This window comes from Hemiscyllium ocellatum, chromosome 13 (assembly GCF_020745735.1).
Source record: "Hemiscyllium ocellatum isolate sHemOce1 chromosome 13, sHemOce1.pat.X.cur, whole genome shotgun sequence".
Taxonomy (NCBI): Eukaryota; Metazoa; Chordata; class Chondrichthyes; order Orectolobiformes; family Hemiscylliidae; genus Hemiscyllium; species Hemiscyllium ocellatum.
Window position 1 is genome coordinate 67,144,501 of NC_083413.1, and position 14,101 is coordinate 67,158,601.

General features: G+C 40.9%; 1 protein-coding gene across 1 annotated transcript in view; it reads left to right on the forward strand.

The window, feature by feature from the left end:
- Positions 1-14,101, forward strand: part of stag1a (STAG1 cohesin complex component a) — a 201,296-nt gene that overhangs the window by 135,716 nt on the left and 51,479 nt on the right. The window contains exons 3-6 of the mRNA XM_060834903.1: positions 1,692-1,797; positions 11,826-11,984; positions 12,882-12,978; positions 13,821-13,897. Of these exons, the coding sequence (XP_060690886.1) occupies positions 1,692-1,797; positions 11,826-11,984; positions 12,882-12,978; positions 13,821-13,897 (439 nt within the window). The remainder of the gene's footprint in view (positions 1-1,691; positions 1,798-11,825; positions 11,985-12,881; positions 12,979-13,820; positions 13,898-14,101) is intronic.

Here is a 14,101-nt window from a genome sequence, read left to right on the forward strand (position 1 = left end):
AGAAAATCACAAGGGGACTAGATAACAATTGTTTCTGTTTCCAAAGGTTTACAAGATCATGAGGGCGCTGGATATAAACTGTTCCTGCCTACAAAAGATAAGGTTTGAAAGGATATGCAAAACATGATGTGAGGAAAAAGAACACATTTACACAACAAATGGTTGGGTCTGGAGTACACTGGCTGGAAGTGTGGTCAGGCACAGTCATTGAGGCACTCAAGGGCACATAGCATTATTTAAATTGAAGAAATGTGCAAAGGTGTCAGGAAAAAGCAGATGAATTGCACAAAGTCATGATGCTCATTTGGAGAACTAGTGCAGGTTCGATGGGCCAAATTAATCTTTCTGGCCATAACACTTTAAGGAAAGGACCCCGTAGCAAGTCAGAAAACCTGTGATCTTTTTTGCTTGCTGCTTTGGTATAGCAATTCATACAGCACAGAAACAGACTATTTGGTTCAACTCATCTGTACCGACCAGATATCCCAATCTGACCTAGTCTCATTTGCCAGCATTTGGCTCGTGTCCCTCTAACCCTTCCTATTGTATACCCATGCAGATGCCTTTTCAATGGTGGCATTGTACTTGTCCCCACCACTTCTTGTGGCAGCTTGTTCCATACATGTACCACCCTCTACATCAAAAAGTTACCCCTCAGGTTCTTTTAAAATCCTTCCCCTCTCACCTTAAACCCATGCCCTCTAGTTTTGGACTCTCGTGCCCTATGAAAAAGACTTTGGCTGTTCAACCTATCCATGCCACTCATGATTTTATAAACCTCTGTAAACCTCCAATGCTGCAGGGAAAAAAAGCCCCAGCCTGTTCAGCCTCTCCCTACAAGTCAAACCCTTCAGTCCTGGCCACATCCTTGTGAGTCTTTTCTGTATCATTTCAAGTTTAACAACATCCTTTATATACAAGGGGACCAGAATTGTATGCAGTATTCTAAAAGTGGCCTCATCAATGTCCTGAATAGCCGCAACATGACATTCAAACTCCTATACGCAATGCTGTGACCAACAAAGACATGGGTGCCGAATGCCACCTTCACCGTGTCTGCCTGCACCCCTAGGTTTCTTTCTTTGGCAACATTCTCCAAGGCCCTGCCATTAACTGTATATGATGCAGAAGTGCCAGTGTTGGACTGAGATGAACAAAGTTAGAAATCACCTGACACCAGTTTATTTTCAACAGATTTATTTGAAAGTACAAGCTTTCGGAGCACTGCTTCTTCATCAGGAAGCTAACCTGGTGTTGTGTGCTTTTTAACATTAACTGTGTAAGTCTTGCCCTGGTTTGCCGTACCAAAATGCAACATATCACATTTACCTGAATTGAACTCCAACTGCCACTCCTTGGCCCATTGGTCCTTTTGTACTCCAAGCTAATCTTTTTCACTATCTAAACAGCATCTATTTTGGTGTCAACTGCAAACTTATGAACTATATTCACAAAAGCTGTGTTATAGAGCATACAGAATGTAGGTTTTCAGTTTTGATTTGTGTAACTTTGGTTAGATTAATTTACTGAATTTTGATTAACCTATATTATAGAATATAATTTATTCCACAGTTCTGATCTCTCAATGGGCAAAATCTGAATTGAGATAGTGGTGGTAGTGATGAGAAGAATTGAAATATGAAGACAGTCAGAGATAACGATACGTAATATCTGTAATGTTTAACTTTCAGGGAGCCGACTAATGAAACGACTATTCATTCTGATGTTACTGGTGAATTTGATGATCCAGAGGGGAAAGGACGGAAGCGCAGAGCTCGTGGTCCTGGCAGGCCACCGGTATGAGTTTTTAAATAAGTATTGATAGTTTGTCATAGAAGTTATGCATTAGTACTTTCTGCATTAAGAAGGTTAGTAACTCCATTAATAACTCCAACTTCTTCCTTAGATATCAGTTAAAACCTGAGAATTATGCTGTTCATACCAAGACATAGCATTCTAATAACTCTTATTTTCAAATATGGGAACTTTCATATCTTGATATTCTTTCACCAAATTTGTCAGAATTAGTTCACAGTTTTTAGTGCATCTTTGAGGTTGAATTTCATGAATAGCACATTTAGTTCATGGATGCAAGGATGAAGTGAATGGATAAGCTCCAGACACTCAAGAAGCAGGTGGTGCAGGAGCACTGAGTTCCAGTCTCCTTCAAAACAATGTTCAGTTCTGAATACTGAAAAACCTGATGGCTCATTTGGGGAGTTCAGCCATAGCTGATCCTGCAGTCAGAATTTAGACAGCTGAAGGAAATTTGCAAGCAGACTTCCAAAAATAGTCAAATCATGATTATCTCCAAGACTACAAGTGAATGTAAAAATAGGAAAATAAACCGCAAGAAAAGTGGTTGAATTGATCTCCGTTCAAGGGATTTGCTTTCCTTTTGGGGAGGCTTTAAACTATCTGGGCAGGAGTGTAGGAATCGGGGTGTGATATCTGCACAGGATACGAGGAAGCACAAGTTATTAAATGGGCTCAGATTAAATGAAGTAAGAAAGTCTAAATTTGGGTTACTGTGCATGTTTTTGAATACATGGAGCTTAGTAAATGAAATTGTGAGTTACAAATGCAAACTATCAAGTGGAATTATAATATTGTGTCTATAAAAGAAGCTCAAAGAAGGACAGCACTGGAAATTAAATATTCCTGGATAGTAGGTAATGAGGAAAGATAAGAGGGATGGGTAGCATTATAAATGAAGAATATTGCCACGCTGGAGAACAAGGATGTCCAAGTAGGACCAAAGACACAGGCTATTTGGTGAGAACAGAAGGAATTGCTTGATGCAGTCTAATATGAAGAAGAATTGAAAATATTTCAATCATTTTGCCAATGATGGTCTCTCCTGTCTCTGAAGGACCAATGTTTACTTCACCTACTCTCCTTCTCATACATTCACAAAGGTTTATGTACATTCAAGCTAGTTTGCTGTTCCTGAATCTCTCTGCCTACTCTTGGGAACCTTACTCAGTCAGTATGTCGTATTGATGAGCTACTGACATTCACTTCCAGCACTTTAAATGTCTAATTTCTAGAGCATGTGAAAAAAGGGATGTCCAAGATAAGGTCTGCTGGGTGTTAGTTCTGCCACTCCAACTATTCAACTCAACTCTGTGAGGACTTTAAGAACATAGCAAATCCTAGGATTGGAGCATCCTCCCTCAATGTTAAATTACTCTAGTATGGCAGTGTGTGTGTTAGCTGTCACTTATTTTGTAGCATTCTCACCTCTAAGTCAGGAGTTCTCATTTTTCGGACCTGAGCTCAAAAATCAGTTCAGTGCTGAGGGAGTGCTGCACTGTTGAAGGATTGAAACCCTAAACCTATCAGTCTTTTGGATGAAAAGTTAAGCTGAGGGCCTGTTTGCTGTCTAAAGTAGACAGAAAAGATCTAATGACACTGGATCAAAAAGAGCGATAGAGTTATCTCTGACTTGGTTATCTGATTGTTATCACAGTTTTTGTTTGCTTGAGCTTGCAGTATACAAATTCCTACAGTACAAAAATAACATTTCAAATGTACTTCATTGAGTGTCAAGTGCTTTGAGAAGTTTGGTGATTGTGAAGGACTCATTACAGTCAAGATGAGGATGGTGCTGGAAAAACACACAGGTCAGGCCACATCCAAGGAGTAGGGAAATTGACTTCGGCTTTTGCCCGAAACGTCAATTTTCTTGCTCCTCGGATGCAGCCTGACCTGCTGTGCCTTGCCAGTACCACTCTAATCTTGACTGTGATCTCCAGCATCTGCAGTCCTTGCTTTCACCTAAGGACTCATCGTACATACATTAAATAAATTTCAAATCCCAACAAACAGAAAATGATTGAACACAGTATATAGTTCAACTGGCAGATTTGTAGAATTAGGGATAATCTCAGGTGGAATTTTAATAAAAAGAATCAAGCTAATTTGGGAATATTTTAGTTCATTCTGTAATCTACAATAAATGTGACATCCATTTTTAAAACAAAAAAACTTATGCAGATAAATGTCACTTGATGCAAATCCCATATGGATTTTAAACTAATTAGATGAGGGGAAGCTTTGGGAAGGAGAAATGTGTGCTTTGAGAGCAAGACAATATGTCACCAAGTCAGGGGACTGAGTCATAACAATACCCAGAGTGGGGCAGGAAGGGACAGAATATACAAACACACAAAAAGAAAACACAGTATATAGTGCCAAAGAGGGAAAAAAAACTAAGGCAAAATATTAGCTCATTATTGAATGTGTGTAAAATATTGAACAAACAAAATGAATTAATGGCACCATACATGTTAATGGGTATGATCTTAGATCCATTACCAAGATATGATTACAAGGATATCAAAGCTAAGAACTAAGTATTTCAGAGTGTGTGACATTTTAAAAGCACAGCTGGAAAGGAGAGGGCAACGTGGGAGTCTTGTTGGTATGAACTGCAGTAAAGATTAGAGTGGTGCTGGAAAAGCAAAGCAGGTCAGGCAGCATCCGAGGAGCAGGAAAGTCGACGTTTCGGGCAAAAGCCCTTCATCAGGAATAGAGGCAACTCCCTCCCTTTCCTGGATTTCTCTTATCTCCATCAATGGTGACCAATTCAACACTGACATCTTCTACAAACCCACCGACTCCCACAGCTACCTGGATTACACCTCTTCCCACCCTACCTCCTGCAAAAATGCCATCCCATATTCCCAATTCCTCCACCTCCACGTATCTGCTCCCAAAAAAACCAGTTCCACCACAGAACACACCAGATGGCCTCCTTCTTTAGAGACCGCAATTTCCCTTCCCACGTGATTAAAGATGCCTTCCAACGCATCTCGTCTACATCCCGCCCCTCTGCCCTCAAACCCCACCCCTCCAACCATAACAAGGTCAGAATGCCCCTGGTGCTCACCCTCCACCCTACCAACCTTTGCATAAACCACATCATCCGACGACATTTCTGCCACCTCCAAATGGACCCCACCACCAGGGATATATTTCCCTCCCCACCCTTTTCCACTTTCCGCAAAGACTGTTCCCTCCGTGACTACCTGGTCAGTTCCAGACCCCCCCACCCAAACAACCCACTCTCCCTTCCTGGCACCCTCCCCTGCCACCACAGGAACTGCAAAACCTGCGGCCATATCACCTCCCCTACCTGCATCCAAGGCCCTAAAGGAGCCTTCCGCATTCATCAAAGTTTTACCTGCATATCCACCAATATCATTTATTGTATTCGTTGCTCCCGATGTTGTCTCCTCTACTTTGGGGAGACTGGACGCCTACTCGTAGAGTGCTTTAGGGAACATCTCTGGGACACCCGTACCTATCAATCCCACTGCCCTGTGGCCCAACATTTCAACTCCCCCTCCCGCTCTGCCGAGGGCATGGAGGTCCTGGGCCTCCTCCACTGCCACTCCCTCACCACCCAACGCATGGAGGAAGAACACCTCATCTTCCGCCTCAGGACACTTCAACCCCACGGCATCAATGTGGATTTCACCAATTTCCTCATTTCCCGTTCCCCTACCTCACCCCAGCTTCAACCTTCCAGCTCAGCAGTGCCCTCATGACCTGTCGTACCTGCTTGTCTTCCTTTCCACCTATCCACTCCACCCTCCTCTCTGACCTATCACCTTCATCTATCATCTTAAGTATATAAAAAGCAAGAGAGAAGCAAGGGTGAACACGGGCCCCTTAGAGAATGAGGTCGAGTTGAATAAATACTTTGCATAAGTCTTCACAGCATTCTTAAATTACTAAATAATGAAGGGGCAAAAGGAGGAGAGGAAATAAATGGAATAACTCACTAAAGAAAATGTGCTAGGAAAACTAATGGGGCTAAAGATCAATAAGTTCTCTGGACTTGATGGGATACATCCGAGGATATTAAGCAAGTAGCTACAGAGATGGTGGATGCACTGATAATAATCTTCCAAGAGGCCTTAGATTCTGAAAAAGTGAGGTGGTTGGTGTTGACTTGCTCTGTGAGCTAGAAAGTTTGTTTGCAGGTGTTTTGTCAACATGCTAGGCAACATCAGTGTGCCACCGTTGAAGCATTGGTGTTCTGTCCCACTTGCTATTTATGTATCCCGGTTTGCTGACATGCGTGGTATCATAGAGTTGTACATCATGGAAACAGACCCTTCGATTCAACCTGTCCATGCTGACCAGATATCCCAACCTAATCTAGTCCCACCTGCCAGTACCCGGCCTATATCCCTCCAAACCCTTCGTATTGGAGGGATATAGGCCGGGTGCTGGCAGGGTATCATTTTCAGTTTTGTTTCTTAGTGGTTGATATATGGGTCTAACTCTACGTGCTTGTTAACGGAGTTCCGAGTTGTGTGCCAGCCTCCAGGAATTCAAGTGCATGTCTTTGTTTGGCTTGTCCTAGAATGGATATGTTGTCCCAGTGGAATTGATGTCCTTCTTTCTCCTTGTGTATGGATACATGATAGTTGATCATCTCTTGGTGGCTAGTTGATGGTTGTGTAACCTAATGGCTAGTTTTCTTCCAGTTTGTCTGATGTATTTTGTATATAACGTTGGTTCTGTTAGTTGTGGGTATGGAATGCTTTATACTTGTCAGTAGCTGTCATAGTGTGTTTATTGGTTTGTGGGCTACCATGATACCTAGGGATTGGAGTAGTCTGGTGGTCATTTCCGATATGTCTTTGATGCATGGCAGGGTGACCAATGTTTCCAAATGTGTTGTGTCTTATTGTGGTCTGTTTTTGTAAACACCAACAGACTTCACTTTTTGGGTAACCGTTGTTTTTGAAGATGCCGTACAGGTGTTCTTCGGCTTTGCACAGCTCGAGGGTGCTGCAGTGTGTTACAACTTGCTTGAACAATGTTCTGATGCAGCTCTGTTTGTTTGTGTTGGGATGGTTTCCTGATGAAGGGCTTATGCTCGAAACGTCGAATTCTCTATTCCTGAGATGCTGCCTGGCCTGCTGTGCTTTGACCAGCAACACATTTGCAGCTGTGATCTCCAGCATCTGCAGACCTCATTTTTTACTGGTTGCTCTTATAGTTGAGTACTTGATCTGTATGGGTGGCCTTCCTGTGTCTGCTGTTCTGGAGCTCACCGTTGGCCTTGCGTTCAACCATTATGTCCTGGAAGGGAAATTGTTATTGTTCTCCTCTTCCTTGGTAAATTGTATGCTGGTGTGGGTGTTGTTTGAATTGATGGATTTCTTTCAGCTGAGCGCATTCAGTAATAACGAAGGTAACATCCACATCACGGATCCAAAAGTTAGGCTGGATAGTGGGAAGGATTGCCCATTTTAGTCTTTGCATTACAGCTTCCACTATTAATCCTGATCCCATGGGTGTCTGTTGATTTGTCTGTATACCTGGCCGTTGAAGGTGCAGTGGTTATTAGGATGCTGTCCTTGCTGGTGGTGTTGGTTTTAGTGTTGTTGAGGGTCTGCATCACTGGTCCATCTAGTAGCGACACTAGTGCTTCCTTGGCTTGGGAGATGTCTCTGGAGGTAGATAGTGCAGTCACTTCGAAGGAGATCATAATCTCATCCTCATCTATTCAGGTGTCCTTGATGTTGAGGAATTCTTGGGGTGTGTGAATGGAGTGGGTTGAGTTGTTTACCAGTAGAGTTGAACATGTAGAGTCAAACCCCATATACCAACTACTAAGAAACAAAAGTGGAAATGAAATCAACCACCTCAGCAAACCAGGACACACTGGTAACAAGCAGGACAGCGCACCGATGCTTCATCGGAGGCGCACTAATGATGTTACCTAGTATGGTGACAAAATATCTACAAACAAACTTACCACCTCAGCAAGCAAGTCAACAACCTCATGCACAACCTGAGCTACAAATCTTCTCAAGAATTTTGAATTCTGAATAAGTCCCAGAGGATTGGAAAACTGCCAATTTAGTTTCTTTATTTAAAAAGGATACAAAATTACTACTAACTGTAAGTCAAATAGCTTAACATCAGTCATATTATGTAAATATAAAAACACAGCATTTAGAAATACATGATGTAGTTAAGCAGAAGTAACATGGCTTCACGAAGGGAAAATGATGTCTGACAAATTTACTAGAATTATTTGAGGTAACAAGTAGGATGGCTAAAGGGGGAGCCAGTGAATGTAATATTTTTGGATTTTCAGAAGGCTTTTTTTCAAAGGTACCACACATTAGGCTACTTTATCAGATAACAATCTATGATGATGGACATAGTATACTACCATGGTTAGAGGATTGGTTGACTAATAGAAGACAGAGTTTAGTTAAAAGTGTGTGCATTTTCTGGATGGAAACCTGTAACTCATGGTGTGGCACAGAGATCAGTGCTGGGGCCACAATTATTTACAACATATTTTGTAAAGACTTGGATGAGAAAAGTGAATGTACTATCGCCAGTTTTGTGGATGACACAAATAACAAATTGTGAGGATGACAAGAGTCTGGAAAGGGATAGAGACAAGTTAAGAAAATGGGCAAACTTTGGCAAACAGAATCTAATGTGGGAAAATGCACTCTGGCAGGAAGAATATAGAAGCTGAATATTATTTAAATAGAGAAAGAGTGCAGAAAACTTCAGAACAGAGGGGTTTGGGAGTCCCCTTGCATGAATTGTAAAAAGCTACCATCCAAATTCAGCAAATAAGGAAAAGTTAAGGAATGTTGGCCTTTATTTCAAAGGGAATTAGAGTATAAAAATAGGGAGGTTTTGCTGAAATGAAAAGGAGAGACTAGTTCCAATCCTGTACAGTTTTGTACCCCTTACCCTAAGGAAAGATAGACTGAGATTGGAGACAGTCCAGAGAAGGTTTACAAGACTGATCCTGGTTAAGGAGTGACTTTCTTCTGAGGAGAGTTGACTCATTTGGTCGTATACTCGGTGGAATTTAGAAGAATGAGTGATGACCCCATTGAGAATGCCAGCTTCTTAAAGGTCTTGGGAGATGTGAAACGGTTGTTTCCCATAGGGTATGACCAGAAGGCATAATCTCAATAAGGAGTTGCACATTTTAGATAGATAAGGAGGAATTTCTTCTCTGTGGGTAGTCAGTCTGTGGAATTCTTCACTGCACAGGGCTTTTGAACCTGGGTCTTTAAGCATATTCAAAGCTGAGATAGATAGATTTTTAATTAGTAAATTGGGCGTTATAGGGACAAGTGCAGTTGAGGATTATCAGGTCAGGCATGATCTCATTGAATGGTTGGGCTAAATGGCCTTCTATTCCTCTATTTCATGTCTTGGATTGCACTGTAGTACTTCGACTGTAAAAACAGTTGTGTTTAATGTTAAATTGTCCGTTTAAACCCCATATCCCAGTCGTCATAAAGGCTGCCCATTTCCATTTGAGAACGATCTATCTTTGCTCACAATTCACCCAACTCCCACTAAGACCTGGCAACTTTAGGCTCAAGAATTCTAACCATTTTCACCAGACGTTTGGCCATCACCTTAAATCAATTCCAGCCTGTCCAATCTACTACTTCACATTGCACCCTATCATCTTACCTCTACCTTAGTATCGATGATCCACTGCTTTTCAGCACTTAAGGCCTTCCCTTTTACTCCTGCAACCTTTTTAAGTGCTGCTTCAAATTGCAATACCATATATCTGTTATATACAGCGGTGCATATATATTTATTTAATTCCTTCTCTGCATCCATTTCCAGGGGGTAGGTCATACATTTTAACTTCGGGATTGGAATGACGTCACCTCTTTTTGACTATCAAAACATAGAAAGTAGGAGTAGGCCACAAGCCCTTCAATCCTCCTCTGCCATTCAGTTTGAACACAGCTGATTATCCAACTCAGTGCTATGATCTTGCTTTCTCCCCATACCCTTTGATCCCTTTAGCCTCAGGAATCATATCTAGTTTGTTCTTGAAAACTTTCAGTATTTTGGCCTCAACTGTTGTTTGTAGCTTAATGGTTTCTTCGGAGTTTTCGCTCTCATTTCAGATAATTAGAAGTAAGACATGTCTGGGTATTGGAGCAAAATCCAAGCAGATGTCGCACTTATAATAATAACACTGCTTGGTATTTCAGCAGGAAAAGTTAGATGAGGATCAGTTCAAGACAAATTGAGTAGGGAGCTATGTTGTGTAAAGTGGCTAACAAACATGACTGCAGAGCGTAAAAAGCAGAGGACTCATAATGCCCGTGCTGTTAAATTTCCCCTTGGGCGAGCCATTGACGTGTCATTAACTACATTGCTGCCTGCTAATGAGGGATGTCATTGAATCTACCTTTTGATATGAGATGGGGAATAATTGGAAAGTTGAATAGGGATTTTTTTGGATGCTTTTCAGGTCAGTGACCTGTCAGAACCAGAAAAAGATAGAAATCTAAGCAGGTGAAATGAGTTGGGATAGAAAAGAGCAAAATGAAAGCTCGATATGACTGGTTGGAAGATAGGAGATAATAAATGTTAATGGTCGTGATTCTGCAGAGCCAAAGGGAATGCTAATGATCACTGAAATTGTGGGGGAAAAAAAACTGAAATCATTGAAATCCATGTTGAGTCTAGGAGATTACAGATTAGCAAATCAAAAGCAACAATGAATAAAAAAAAACACACTTTTCTCTGAATCACAAGGTTGAGGGTTTGAGTCCCATTCCAGGATCAGAGGACAAAAAGTCAAGGTATGTCTTGAAGGAGTGCTGCACTCTTCAAGGAGTTCTCTTTCAGGTGAAATGCTAAGCCAAACCGATTGGACTACAGTTGATGCAATGCAATCCATCGGTTTTCTGCAGTTAGAAGTGAAGGAATGTGAGGTTTAAGTAAATCCATCAATTGCTTTTCTGCGTACCAAACACCTGAAAAATGCAAGCTTTGAAAGAAGTTTGCGTTGTTTATAACATTTGACACGGTAAAATGGTCACATTAAACTTGGTCAGATTAATTAGAGCAAGAATAAAGTCACCATCGCTGCTTGCATTAGGTGTAACATTTTTGGTTCTAAAGTTCTTTGATCCAGCTCAGGGTTCCATAGAGACCATTCCCTCCACCACTCCCTTGTTAGGTCCACACCCGGCACCATCCCTTGCTGCCACACAAGGTGTAAAACCTGTGTTTGTCTTCCCCCCTCGCTTCCATCCAAAGCCCCAAAGGATCTTTTTCACATTTGGCAGTAATTTTCCTGCACATCCACCTATCACATCTACTGCAGCCATTGCTCTCGATGTGGGGAGACGGGACGACAACTCGCGGAGCGTTTCAGGGAATATCTCTGTGAGACACACAACCAAACAACCTCACTGCCCTGTGACCAACCACTTCAACACCCCATCCTACTCTTCCAAGGACATGCAAGTCCTGGGCCACATGAATAATAAATCAAAGTCATGTGTTAACTGGAGGAAGAATGCCTCATTTTCTGCCTTGGACTTTTCAACCACTCTACTTCACTAGTTTCCAAATCTCCCCTCCCACCACCTTGTCCCAGATCCAACCCTCCAACTTGGCACCACCTTCTTGACTTGTCCTATCTGTCCATCTTCCTTCCCACCTTTCCGCTCCACCCTGCCTACCAACCTATCACAATTGCTCCCCACCACCTGAATCCATCTATCATCATCCCATCTATCTTCTCCACCCCGCTATTTATCTCTCATCCCCTTCCCCCTCCACATTCCTGATCCTTTTCCACCACCACCGTTTTCGACTCTCATTTCTCCAGTATCTGCGATCCTCACTTTCTTCTGGAATTTAGCTAGTGAGTGCCCTTTTAAATGTAGGGCCTTTCTAAAATTGAAATTAAAAAAAGTATATACTTAAAAGTGCAAACAAATTTTGAATGTGCTCTTTTTAATTTGAAAATGCCACTTTGTTCTCTTCCCAAGACTGCTAAGAAGGCAAGGCGTATTCCAGGAGAGAAGAGTCGTGTCGGGACAGGTGGTAGAACAAGTTTGGGAAAGGCTAATGGACACCATCAGCAAAATGGAGACATTGAACCAGTCACACTTTTTGAGGTGGTGAAAATGGGCAAGAGTGCCATGCAGGTAAATGGAAATTCAAATTTCATCCTTTTCTCTCAATCTGCTCTCATGGAAAGAATACAAATAATTTGATAATTTTAATACTTCTAATCAAATTGTAGGCTTGTTGTAAAAATAATTGAAAGTTGAATCTATTTCTGTGCACATTTCTATGCACTTGAGACAGGATTCATTTCTTTAATTGGAATCTGACCAAATCATTCTGTTCTAAGCTTTCTGCTTGTAATTTGTAAATGCACTAATGCGCAACTGCATTAGCATGTAGTTATCATGTTTGTGGTGAGATCTGTGTTACATAGAATATTTTATTCCATAATGTCCAAACAATATCAATCGTGCTGGAAGAAGTTATAAGTAGTAGTAGTACAAACTGGATGAAGCCACTCAGCTTTTCAAGACTGCATTGTCATTCAGAAACATTGCAGCTGATCTGCCTCTACCCTGCCTTTAGTATCCAAAGGTCTGTCAAACTCTATCTTGAATCTACTTATACATGCATATACCACTCTTCTTCCAAGCCAGTGGCTGATAGTCATGTCAGTAGTTGTTTCTTTAAATCTAGTCTTTCACAGATTTTCTATAATTGTACTGTTATCTGTATATGCAGCTATTTTCACTGTCTATCCTCTCTCAATTACATGTCACCTTCCTGATGTAGGAGCAGCGCTCTGAGAGCTAGTGCTTCCAATTAAACCTGTTAGACTATGACCTGGTGTTTTGTGATTTTTAACTTTATGCCTTCTTTCATTCCTCATTCTTCCCTCCTCAGCCTAGACTATTGTGAAGTGTTTTCCAGTGAATAATCACACAAGTAAGTTGTAGGGTAATAGCTGCTGTAAATACCTGATCTGAGGTTTATCCAGCTTGCATAATAATTACTAGTAATATTTTTCTCAACAGTCTGTAGTTGATGACTGGATAGAATCGTACAAACAGGATAGGGACATCGCACTTTTGGACCTAATCAACTTTTTCATCCAGTGCTCAGGATGTAAAGGTAAAGCTAAAGGCCTTGAAATATTCTTTGAAGGGTTATAATTTTGTTTGTGTTTTATTTTCACTGAGAACTTTTGCCACTTGAGGCATAGTGTTTCTGTGTAAGGTAATTTTGTTAAGAAAAGTATAATCCCAACTAATGTTTTGTAAGTGTGTGATCATCAACTTTCTTTAGTTGCTAATCAAGTTGTATCAGATTTCGTATGAATAATTATTGTTGAACAGTAACATCAATTTCTATATTGGTTTCCTTGCTGCTCAAACTGCCTCACTAGCTCCCCCTATGTAATGTAAACAAAAGAGCTATGCAAACATTGAAGCAGCCTTCATAAAACAGTTGTGAGAAGTTAGTGGTATATAATTGAGAGTCTTTCAACATTTTTGCAGTCATTTTTAAGTCCAGTTTTATTTTAGTCACATATTCTATTGTTAATCAAATATAATAAACGAGTCTTAAGTTTCGCACTATGTTAGGCAGCAAAACCTAATGAAGGGCTTTTGCCCGAAACGTCGATTTTCCTGCTTCTCGAATGCTGCCTGAACTGCTGTGCTTTTCCAGCACCACTCTATTCCAGAATCTGGTTTCCAGCATCTGCAGTCATTGTTTTTACCTCAAAGTTGAACTGCCAAGTCATATTGAGGAGCTGAGTTTATCACAAAATATCCCTTCTTAACAACTTGTTCTCATATTGCCTTGTTGTCAAATTATCTTTTGCCAAAATGTAGCTTGTCAAAATTTAAATTTTGTACTAGTGCAACCGATATATTTTAAGGTAAACATGCAGGGACTTACATGAAACACTGATGTTTCTTTACAGTCTCTTGTCTATGTTTCCTATACAGGCACTGTAAGAATTGAGATGTTTCGAAATATGCAGAATACAGAAATAATTAGGAAAATGACTGAAGAGTTTGATGAGGTGAGTCCACAGTAATTCAATGAATGATAATATAAAAACTGGAATTGTCCAAGGTTTGATCTGTGGTCAGTTGTATGCCACAACTTGTAAATGGTCATCTGTCGCGAAGTTACATCTTGTGTACAGTTAAGTATCCTTTTGATTTTGGAAGTTCAGACAAAGTTATTAAAAATTCATTAGGGCAAAATGAAGCCTTTTTATTTT